General features: G+C 32.7%; 1 protein-coding gene across 7 annotated transcripts in view; it reads left to right on the plus strand.

Annotated features, from left to right (window-relative positions):
• Positions 1 to 7,447, plus strand: part of LOC123213747 (protein ACCUMULATION AND REPLICATION OF CHLOROPLASTS 3) — a 34,551-nt gene extending 27,104 nt beyond the window's left edge. For 2 of the 7 annotated variants that reach the window (XM_044633258.1, XM_044633262.1), the window contains 7 exons: positions 2,459 to 2,725; positions 2,816 to 2,892; positions 3,004 to 3,353; positions 4,134 to 4,238; positions 4,317 to 4,454; positions 5,430 to 5,596; positions 7,165 to 7,447. In XM_044633258.1, coding sequence (XP_044489193.1) covers positions 2,459 to 2,725; positions 2,816 to 2,892; positions 3,004 to 3,353; positions 4,134 to 4,238; positions 4,317 to 4,454; positions 5,430 to 5,596; positions 7,165 to 7,237 — 1,177 coding nt within the window. In that variant the 3' untranslated portion in view covers positions 7,238 to 7,447. Of the gene's footprint in view, positions 1 to 2,458; positions 2,726 to 2,815; positions 2,893 to 3,003; positions 3,354 to 4,133; positions 4,239 to 4,316; positions 4,455 to 5,429; positions 5,597 to 7,139 lie in introns of those variants that run through there. The other 5 variants (XM_044633260.1, XM_044633259.1, XM_044633261.1 and 2 more) reach the window with 5 other exon arrangements.
• Positions 7,448 to 12,658: the final 5,211 nt, after the last annotated feature.

Here is a 12,658-nt window from a genome sequence, read left to right on the forward strand (position 1 = left end):
AACTGTAGATTAGGAACCATCGGAGTGCTATATGGTTTGGCTCCAAATTTTTCTATCTTAGTCAATAAGTCAAGCACATATTTCCTCTGAGATAGAAAGATACCTTTCTTGCTTTTTATTACTTCAATACCTAAAAAATATTTCAACCCCCTAAATCTTTTGTTTGAAACTGCATGTGAAGAAATGATTTAAGAGAGGAAATTCCCACAGTATCGTTTCTAGTAATGATAATATCATCAACATACACAACTAGAAGAATATTACCAATTTCAAACTGTTTATAGAAAACTGAATGATCATATTTACTCTTTATCATGCCGAACTTTTGAACTGCCTGACTAAATTTTCCAAACCAAGCACGAGGACTTTGTTTTAAGTCATACAAAGATTTGCAAAGCCGACAAACCTTTCCATACTCCTCCTGAGCAACAAAACCAAATGGTTGCTCTATATAAACTTCCTTTTGAAGGTCACCATGCAAGAAGGCATTCTTGATATCCAACTAGTGTAAAGGCCAATTATAGGTAGCTTCCATAGAAATAAACAAACAAACAAAAGTCTTCTTAGCAACAGGAGAGAAAGTATCAGAATAATCCACCCTATAAGTCTATGCATATCCTTTAGCAACCAATGGAGCCTTAAGGCAAGCCACTGATCCATCCGGATTAACCTTAATTGTGAACACCCATTTACATCCAACGGCTTTCTTTTTTGCAGGTAGATTGACCAAGTCCCAAGTACCATTATCAGTTAAGGCATTCATTTCCTCTATCATAGCCTTACACCAACCAGGATGAGATAGAGCTTCATGAGTGGTGTTGGGAATAGAAATAAAATCAAGTGATGCAATAAAGAAACAAAAAATAGGGGATAAGTGACCATAAGAAACAAAAGAAGAGATGGGATAAGTACACTACCTTTTATCTTTTCGAAGAGCAATTGGTAGATCAATATCATTAGGAACTGGATCAGATGACAAAGAGAATGGTTCAGGACATGTATCTGGAGGTTGTTGACGTTTAGAGTAAACTTGCTAATGGGTGGTCTGGTAGGAGTAGACTCTTCAGGTAGAGGAATTTCTAGAGATCTAATGGATGTAGAAGCATCCTCTAGAGGGCGAGATGAGGTAACAGTGTGCACCAACAAATCATCATTCTCCCCCTGAATGTTGTCAGTAAGAGAAGTGAAGAAGAAAAGAATGTTTTCCAAAAATGTAACATCAGATGACACCAGATATTTGTTTAAGGTGGGGCAAAAGCACCTATATCTTTTTTGAAGACGAGAGGAGCCAAAAAACACGCATTTTAAAGACTTGGGATCTAATTTTGTGACAGCAGGATGAATATCACAAACAAAACACGTACGGCCTAATATTTTCGGTTCAATAGGAAATAAAGATTTATTTGGAAAAAGAACAGTGTAAGGAATCTGACCTTGAAGAATTGATGAAGAACTGATGATGGCATGTGGTTAATTAAAAAACAAGATGTGAAAACTACATCAATCCAAAATTGTTTGGGAACTTGCATTTGAAACAAGAAATTTTTGAATTTGCACACTAAGGCAAACTAGGCTCTAATACCATGAAGAAACTGAAATTCAGAGTATATATTTTATTCATGCTTTTACTATTACAGAGATACGTTTATATATACACATTAGGTATTCTAGATTAGGAAAAGGAATATTTAATTCCTATAATTGAAATCCTATAATCAGCTTCTACCATAATTAAATTCTTATAATTAAGCTCTATATATACTAATGCACATATTTACAGATTCTACAACAAACTCCTTATAACCAAACTGTGCAAGAAGTCTTTTGTTTGATGTTGCAAAGATAATGTTGTCATGGATTTTTCGGTTTTGATTGTTGTTTGGTTCATTCATTTTCACATTTTGTTTCTTGGAAAAATATGTCAATATACATGCTTTTAATTTTAATCCCTTCATAATCTGAGGCAGGAAATTTTGTATGTACAGTTGCTCTAACGCATGAGCCCAAAGTAGCCATGCATTGGCCTAACTAGTGCTCATATAAGTTGAAGGAAATGGTTATGTCTGCTTGCTAATCTATCTGCTAGAATTTGATTGTTATTTTACCTGTGCTAATTGTTGCAAGACTTTTTGTTTATACTAATGACTAATGTAACACAGAATTAGGCACAGTGGTTTTACTTTGATTCACGCTGTTAGTAATCATGGGGGTTGAGTAGTATCATACTGCTTGTCTCTTGGGGCTACTGTGTCCTAGAGATTTTTTTGGTAATCTGCCAATGCTTATGGGATGGGGAGACTGCATTTAAACTTGAGTGCTGTAACAGTCATGAACACTTTGATTGCCTGAAATAATAAAATGAAGAAGAATAGTGAGTGTTAGTCAATTTCAAGTTATGAATCTATTTTACTTATGCCTTTATATCTTAATATCTCACATAATTTCCTGTGGTTACCAGTTCTCTTAAACAACAAGCCTTGCATGAAAGCAGCATTTTATCTATATTGGCCCGTCACTTTCCCTTTGTTTCTAATTTATGGCGGAGATCCCAGCCAAAATCAACCAATACTCATGTAGAAGATGAAATTGAGAATGTACACCTTCCTAAGGTGAGTAGTTCATCAGAACCTGGTGAAATGGAAGATATTGTTGCTGTCATGGAAAGATTTGACCACTCTGAAGAAGCACAGACAGAATGGAGCAATGACAACAATAATGATTCCAGGTTAAATGTTTTTCCTTTTAAACTATTTCACCCTGAAGTTTCATGTGCATTAAATCTCTTTAATTTTTGCTATTCTGGAATTTATAATAGCATGTCTGGACAAAGTGAAGCTGAATTATTTGATCCCAGGACTGAGCCTTCCAACTTCCATAATCAAATTACTGAAGGTAGCTCTATAAATTCTCTTCTCATTGTTGCAGTTGGTTTACCTACTTCTGCAGTTGGAAAATCCTGTCAATATTTTTATTTGGCAATCATGGTTAAAATGCATTATTTAGGAACTCCTTCCTTCCAAAGGGGACCACTTGATGGTTGGAACTTGGGACCTGGTTATCAAACTGCACAAGAATGGGCTAGAGAAAGGGCAGCTGACCCTGGGTCTACCTCAACACTTGATAACCTGAGTATCTTCTGCCTTCCTGTTGGTGTAAGACCGTTGGAGGAGTTGAAAGACAGGACCACTGTGTTCAATGTTTCAAAACTTCTAGAGCCAAAGAATGGAGATGATGTCAAAGCACTACCACTATTTAGGGACTTCACTAGCACCGCTTCTACCCTGTTGAAGGGAAGAACTGCTGATGGTCAAAAGAAACAGGGAGGACTTTCAAGTCGTGCAGCGTCTATGCTGGTAATTTTCAAGTAAAAGATGTTCTCTAATGGACAATAAAGTATTGAGGCATACATATCTTTTGAAAAGCTATTTTATCTTATGCCAATGTATATTGTTCTAATTGATTTTCAATAATGCTGAGAGCAAAATTGCTTGTTCATTTTTCCCGATGCTGTTGTATCATGTATGATTGATGTTTTTTGGGTCAATTTCCAGTTCAAAATGAAATTACTTTCAGAAGCATTCAAACCTGAAGGGTATGTTATAAGGTCTCTCTGTACCACCATCCATAAATTTGCTATCTGCTATGTTGAGCCCATTTATAGGGTTGGCAAAGCAAATATCCTGCTTCATATATATATATATATATATATATTTTTAAAGAAAATGGTAGATTTTCTTAACTTTATTAATTTCTATTTTAACCATGGTTTGTAAATGTCTTCTGGTGAATAGAGCTTTGAATTTCTGCTCCTTATGCATTGTTTTGTGTACATGGCTGGTCAACACATTGCTGTGTACATTTTTTTTTAGCACCGTCTTTAATGCATTGTTAATCTACTAAAACAGAAACCTATCCAACATTCTAGGCTTTTCAGGGTTTATTACAAGATAAAGAATTTTACTGTCCCTTTGTTTCTTTCTACATAATGGTTATACAAAATTCAAATGTGCATCTTTAATTGGAGGCTCCTAATATAGTGGTATATGCTGTTGTCTGTTTGACTACTTGAATTTTTATAGTTTTCGATTTTCAATATGCAAGGACTTAGTCCTGATTGTTTAATTTCCCTGAAGGAGGCAGAACGTGATTCACCAAAAAAATGGACTCCTGTGATAGAGATGCAGTACAGAGGAGGAGTCTATCAAGGACGATGCCAGGGGGGCCTTCCTGAAGGAAAGGTAGTTGGAACACCTTTTTCTGGAGCATATTTGTTCTGTTGCTATTGGAAAATATTAAATTGCAGATTTTGCATGCAGGGTCGTTTAATACTTGTTAATGGAAGTATATATGATGGTATGTGGCGTTATGGTAAGAAGTCAGGTCTGGGTACATATTACTTTGGTAATGGAGATGTTTTTCAGGGTTCATGGAGAGATGATGTCATGCATGGAAAGGTTTGTTTTCTCGTTTAAGCTTCTTAAAGAATAACCTCAAAACAGATTTAAACCATTTCTAATATTAGGGACATCTATGATGACTTTTGAACCCTCAACCAAGAAATTACAGTATCTTTCAACTGCAGGTTAGAGACATTAGTGAAATTACTTCATGTACAGTCTTATTGTTACAATTTGTTGATTTTGACAAGAGCTTTCTCTTTTAGTCATTCAATTGAAGTTGGCATCTTAATACTGCTTTTGGTTACAGAATTGTGGAATTCACTCAACAAGTGTATTGTGTGAACATTAATGTTTCAGAAGCATTTAAGATATTTTAATGGGAACAGTATAAATGTTTGTTATATGGTATAAATATGCTTGGAAGCAAGAACTAAAATCTGTTAAATGTCAAGTTGGAACAGATCCAAGTACAGGCCTGTGGACCAGATCCAGAGGGTGAGAGTGGTGCCATGGCCACTGAACAATGTTCAGAATTAGTGCAATAATGGAAATTGGTCTTTAACTCACGCAAATTATTGTGTAAATTGTTAAATAGAAATTAGCAGCAGCATCTTTTTCCCATCAGAGCACCTAGGTGTTTTAATGAAGTAAGCTCTGTTAACTGTTAGCTGTAGCTCATAATGACTTTAGGATTGTGAATATCTTTTAAAATTGTGTGAAATTTTGTTTCAGATATACATGTTGCTAGTTTTTCAACCCATCAACATCAAATCTCCAATTTTCTTAATGTTTCATGCAAATATTTATATGAATTTCACTTTCTCAAGCTTATATATCTACATATATCATGCACAGTTATTTCTCTTTAACTTATAAATTCAAAAAGCGCATCTTCCATTTGTAATTGACAAAAATAGAATGAACTGAATTTCTTTTTCTTGACATTACGAGAGCGGCATGCATTATAGAATTCTGAAATTTTGTTTTCTCTAGATAATGCTAAAGTGTTTATTATCTATGGTCATGTAGGGTTGGTTCTATTTCCAAACTGGGGATCGATGGTTTGCAAACTTTTGGAAGGGGAAGGCCAATGGTGAGGGCCGCTTCTATTCAAAGTCTGGTGATGTATGCTTTGGTCATTTCCAAGATGGATGGCGACATGGCCACTTCCTTTGCATTGGTGTTGCTGGAGAAAGGTATGTATTCCTTTTCTATATAACGTTTCCATATTTCAGATGCACTATGAACCTTAATCAGATTGTTAATAGGCAATGTATAAACTTTCTTTTTCACCCTGATATACTATCTTTCATTTACTTGAAATAACTGACATAATTATAAATTATTTACCTTCAATAACTGCTACAATACTTTATAGAATTTAGTATCATTATCTGCTTCATGCCTTCCTGTGATTAACAAGTCAATCTGATGAAGATTTTTAATGATCCTGCCAGGATTTTGTAATAATAATAATTAATATTGATTATAATAATCTGAATAATTAATAAGATAATAAGATATAAATTTGAAGATTAAGACAATATTTAATTAAGATAATATATATAATTTATTAGAATTAATATTTAGGTGAGATAAATTGAATTGGGGAGTTATGAAATGTGTATGGTAGGTATGAGCAATATATATAAAGGGGAGCTATGATTGTAATAGGGGAAGGAGAAAATTATTGTTTTTGAGTTTAGGACAGTCTTTTGCTAATTGGGGGGCTATGGCCTTTGGGAGAAGCTACCATCTCTTGTTGCTAGTATTAACATTATTCGTATCAAGTATTTGTATTTTTAGGAGGTCGCAGGATGTAAAAGAGAAATATCACAAATAAATTTAGAGTTCCACACTTGCAATTAATGCCCTTTCTCCGTAAATATATTGTCAAAAGGTTGCTGATATTACAAAGATACTGCTACTTGCCATTTCTCCTAGCTGTTTTCCTTCTCTTTGAGCACATCCTATATTGTTTGCGTGAAGATTGATATGACTAACACTGATTGAGTTTAGCAGTTTGTATGGGTATTTTGGTAGGATTTGGGCTTTGGGGGTATATGCCCCTCATTTTTTCTTCAAATTTCCGTGAGCCTGATTTCATTATTGTTTTAATCTTATTGATGCATCCTCCTTCCCTATTTATGTCACACTTCTTAATCAAATGAACTTAACATTTAAAAATCTCAACACCACAGCTGTTTTTATTATCTCAAGTTCTTGGAATTTTGAGGATTAAATGTCTGATTCAATTCTCCTGATAAAAAACTTATTAATCTGATTCAATTAATTAAATTAAAAACTTCTTAATACAATTCTCCTAATTAAAATAGTAAACTTATTGAAATTGTAAAAATTTTCTACGTCAATAAGATAGCTTCAATTTCATCAATACCAAGAAATGTTCATGTATTGACATAGTAAACAGTAGTTGGTTTCCACATTTTGGTGTATATTCAATTACAAGGCAAGCCTCATTTTTGTAACTGGTTCTGGACCTCTGGTCTTCTATGTCTGGTTTCTCTGCTGCCCTTATCATTATGTTCAATATTGATTGTAGAATTGTTTGTGCATATAGGTTTTTAATTGATTTGTTCATGGAGTAGTTACAAATTACAGACATTTGAATCTAAGATTAGCAACTATTTTTTTTTTTTTTTCCTGTTGCTTCATGATCTCATTTTTTCCTATTGTTGTAATGTATACTAACATTGTTTGTATAACAAACCTGATCAGGCTGCTCAAATGATTGTATTTGCAGATGCATTGAAGTATGGGATAAAGGTGTTCTTTTAAGCCGTAAGCAGTTAGACTCTAACACTGTTGCTGAATGATTTCTGTACTGTTTACTCTTTTCTTTTCTTTCCATTGAGAAGTGGTAGGTTCTTATAGGAAATAGCAAGAGAAATTGTGAAAAAGAACTTCTGAAAACTGGTCTCTCCTATCATTTTGGCTCAAAAACCATTCACGTAAAATGTATAGTTTTAAAGGCCAAGCATATTTCTGTAGACATTCATTTGCATGCGAAACTGTAGATTTTGTAATTTGAAGGGTCATATGTTTCCAGTTCTTCATATTGGATTTTGATTCTCTGCCGGCAACATATCTCAAAGGTAAATTGTTTTCACAAGAATTTTAGAAGTATCTTTGTTGAGATTTTAATTTAATAACAGACATGCTTAGTTTGGAAAGTGACAATAATTATCTTTGTTGCATGGAATTGGGAGCTTTTAGGCAATAGTAGTATAAAGACTTGCACAAAGATTTTATATAGAGAGTGATTAACAATTTTTTCACCTAAGGTTTGGCCTTAAAACACTTTTCACCCTTTGAATGCATAAATAACTTTTTTTTAATCTCAGAATTAGCTCTGTTAACAAAAATTGAGGACAGAAGGGAAAAAAATGTCAATTTACTTTCTTGTAATATCCTGAAAAAATTAAAAAGAAAAAACTGATAAAGATGTAGGAGAAGAAAACTTAAACTCATGCTTCTTTCTCCTCGTTTAGATTCATATTTGTTTAAGTCAGTGATAGAGTATTATTGTAAAGATTGTGATAAGTTTTGATATGTCATAATCCATTTAGTGGCCACATGCGCCAAGGACCCCCACTTCATTGGAAATTATTGCCTTTGTGCAAGAGTCTCTAGAGTCTGTAGATCAAGCCATCGACAATTTTGGGAGAACCATTTAGAATTTGACAATTGATACTTTTCTAAAGGCAGGAGCAATCTTTTAGCACAACTACTTGATAATTCATATTCATATTCCCATTTTGATAATAATAGTAATAGTAGACGTGTAACTGTAATAGTGAGGTTATTGGTGAGATCGATAGTCTAGTTCCATTGGCTTTTAGTACAACTTTTGATTTTTCGTCAGAGCGCTCTTGCTTGCACATGAGAGAATTGAGGATATTGGAGAGATCTATGGTGAGGCTGTGTTGAATACTAAAGTTGTTGATGAAGATAGAAGAGGATGAGGATTTTGGTTGGAATTTTAATGATGAGGACAAGGAGATAAAGGTGAATCAATTTGTCTTTTAGAGAAGAAGAGAAAGGCTTAACGAAAATTTAATTGGGGATGGTGAGGATTTAAAGAATATGAATTTTGGGGTTGAAGAAAGGAAGAGTGGAGGTAGTTTCAATAATGTGGCAAAAGCGGTAGGTCAAAGAGAGACTGGCCTCGAGGAACTTATCATGGAGAGAAATGTTAGTGATGGCAATGATTCTAGTGTAGTTCCAAAGAGCCTTTTTGCTGAGTTTGGAGTGACCAAAGATTTTGGAGATGGAGATTTTGTTGGGATGCACATTAGAATCAATATGGAGAGACACATAATCTTCAAGGCTGTCAATGACACGGCCAAAAAAGTCGAAGTCATGGCTGAGGTTGGCGACTGTCATTGAGGCAAAAGTCCTGACAAACGGGAGAAGGAGAACAAAGAGAAAGGAAAAAATGTAAGAGAAGGGGAGAGATAGTATGGTAATTTTGTAATAAATAATATACTTATTTTGAATTAAAAAAAATTGTGAGAAAGTGTTTTCCAGTCAAACTTTCGATGAGAAATTGTTAATCAATCACATAAAGTGATGTATCGAAAAGTAAGTTGAGAGAGACAAATTTTCAACTCATAATATTCAAATTTTAATTGATTTTCTATCACATTAGTTAGTATGCAAATCTTTGTAAGTGGTTGTCTTTGACCACCACCTAGTTTTGGAAATTCAACCTTGCCCCGGTTTCATGAATTTTGTTAATAAAAATTCTTCACATATGTAATGTAAATGTTCTCACATTTATATTAAACTTTCATAATAACTTCAATCTCATTAGGCCCACATTTAAGTAATCAAACTTTCAAAAATTTCATTATTTACCAAACAATTTTTTACAAAGTTTCTCATTCATCACTTACATCTCATAAAATCTTAAACAAGTTACATTATTAACAAAGATTTTGAGCGTAACACCAAAAATCATTTATAGTTGGTCAAACGCAAAAAATATCTGTTATAAACCTAATATTAAATATATTTAGGATCATAACCAAAACATTTATGTTCGGCCGTGTGAGGTGTTTGTGGCTACACAAAGTCACTTTTGGCCTATAGCAGTCAAATGTTTACATGATTGCTTGGGGTGTCAAAGAGGGTTTAGCATGGTACATGGTGTTCAAGGAAGGAGGGAGAGAAGAGAAGAGAAAAACAATGAAATAACATTGCTAAGGGATGGTAAGGAATAGATGAGAACCATGGGATAAAAAAGAAAAAGAAAAACTTTCTTCATTTGAAGCCTTTTTTTAAATGGTGTTATTATTTGCAATCTAAATTTCTCTGTTTTAATAATATATTAGATAGTTAAATATTTTATATGTTTAAAGACCAATTTGCCATTGTGTAGTCAGAACTTTTTTTTTTTTGGTCAAATTCATAGAAGCAACCTTAAAAGGTCTATTAATTTATATATATATATATATATATATATATATATATATATATATATATATATATATATATATATATATATATATATATGAACTAGACATGCGAACTAGTTCATGACATAATACAGGAATAAGACCTTCTGTTTAAAGAATGGGAAGGAGAATTATTGACATTTATATTTATTGTTTCTGATCTTTCTGGCATATTTTATCCATCCCCTATCATTAAGGGATTAAAGATCACTCACAACTAAAATGAGAGTACACTTTTTTTTTTGGTCAAATTCATAGAAGCAACCTTAAAAGGTTTATTAATTTATATATATATATATATATATATATATATATACATACGAACTAGTCCATGACATAATGCAGGAATAAGACCTTCTGTTTAAAGAATAGGAAGAAGAATTATTGGCATTTATATTTATTGTTTCTGATCTTTTCGACATATTTTATCCATCTCTTATTATTAAAGGGTTAAAGATCACTCACAACTAAAATGAGAATACACGTTTATCTATTAAACAATAATTTAATTAGAATTTTCAATTATTCAACTGTGTAATTACATTTATAACATTGTCTCTTGTCATATAAATTAAAGATTATATAAAGGTATGAAACAACACTTTTAGCATTCATATTATCACATTGTCAAAAATTGTAATAACAAACACTATTAACATAATGATGGGAGTAAATTTTTGAGTAACTAACCAAACCTTGGTAGAAGCCTCACTCTACTTATAACAATCTCATAGTTTTACTATTTTTTTCAATCATATGCACCAAATTGCACACACGATTTGGTGTACTTCATATTGGTGTGATTTTAAACAATTTGATACTAGATTGAAGGCACCTATAAAGTTCATTAGTTTTCCAACAAACAAATGACTTTTTCTATTAATTTTCTAAGAACTTTTTTTTGGATGGCTTATGAAAGAAGAACTAAGAATATCCTAAGTGACCAAGTTATCGAAAAACCAGTTTCATTACTCTAAGACCTAGTGACTTTGTCAATGAAATCCAACTTTTCCTAATGACTGAAGATCGATTGATTGAACCTATGCACAAATGCAACTAAAAGATGTCATTGGTAGTCTGACCAATGTTATCACTACTCTAATCTAGCGATTAGATTATTTTGCATTGATAACAACATCAAAGACTCTGATTACTCATCCATCAATAGTTGTTACAAGGTCTTGAGACTCTCAAGCAGCTACTCCATGTTTCCATCAATAAAGACAGCGATAAAGTGCCCCTGAGCTGAGGGATTTGCCCCTTCGATATACAAAAGAAAGCTTACACAATCAAATTGTTGTTTCCTGTCACGACACCAATGTACAGTGTGAAGGCCTTAACTCACATGGCAACCTAATGCTAATTGCTTAATACATACCTCTAAGAGGAACCGAGGACTTTTGCTTTTATTATGGTAGTATTTGGTTAAATACACTTGCCTTTCAAATTCTTAATGAACTAGTTTTACCCTTAAGAAACTTCACAAATCAGCATTTTATACATATGATATTGACTGAAGGGAGCCATTCAATTGTTCTCCTTGTGGTTCCAATTTACAAATATCTCCCAAAGGTTTCCCTTAATACATTCAGTAGATGTCTATTTACATTGCCTATTAGATAAATAAAACTTTTTATTTCCGATGAAAAACAATACATTATAACAAAAACTAGTCGTATCTATTTAAAAAATTCCTAACAATTAAATTGAAAGGCTAGAGAACTTTTTGTACAATAGAATGAATTCTTAATCAGTTATTTCAATTTACATTATTACTCAATCTCGTTGATATATAGTATCTTTTTGGGTTTTTTTTTTATTGTAGCACATCTAGGCAATTTTCACATTAATAAAGCATAGAAGAGAAGTTATGTATATAAACAGCTCATATTACTTAAGAATGATAACGCAATATTAGTGTAATTGTCCACATATGTTTCAAGTTGCAACACTCAAACGTAAATTTGTGACAAATTGTATGTCTAAAGCAAATAACACATTGACAGTGAGTTATATTGTGGGGTCAGGACGTTACAAATAGTATTAGAGTCACTTCACATATCATGTTGAATAATGGTGAAGCAAACTTCAATTAGAATGTTAGATCTCATAAAAAGGGTTGCATGTAATACCCAAGACAAATCTGATATCAACAATGCATGAGAGACACATTGGATATATGAATCTTTGAGTCCCATAAGAGTAATGAATGTATCATATTTAGGAAAAAACCAACATCGACAAAGCACAAAATTGTGGGTTTTATGATCACTTAGTCACATAAGAGGGAAAACCCTAGATTGACAAATCACAAGTATGGTGGGAAAAACCTCAATGAGATCATTGAGTCCCATAAGGGGTTAAATGTAGCACCATCCTCATATTGATAAAGCACATAAGAAAAGTTGGGTATATAGACATCCTAACCACATCACTTGAAAATGAAAAGAGAAAATTAGTTAATAGTCTATGAATTTTTAAGTTGTTAAAACATATTTTGAATTACAAAACATAAAAATAAAATTGTGACAAACTATATTCAAAGCGCACATTATTTTGAAAATATGACAGATTGTAAGAGATAGTTGTTACCATTTATAAGCACAAATTTTTTTGTTTATACTTTATATGAGAATGTCTCCATCGGCCCAAAAATATGCATAGGATGCAAGTCCAAAGAACTCAAGAATTTATTTTGGAGATTATAAAATAATATGTCAAGATATTATATTTTTTGTTAGCTTCTTTCATGTAATGTTTACGGTGACTCTGTATTGA

This window comes from Mangifera indica, chromosome 4 (genome assembly GCF_011075055.1).
Source record: "Mangifera indica cultivar Alphonso chromosome 4, CATAS_Mindica_2.1, whole genome shotgun sequence".
Taxonomy (NCBI): Eukaryota; Viridiplantae; Streptophyta; class Magnoliopsida; order Sapindales; family Anacardiaceae; genus Mangifera; species Mangifera indica.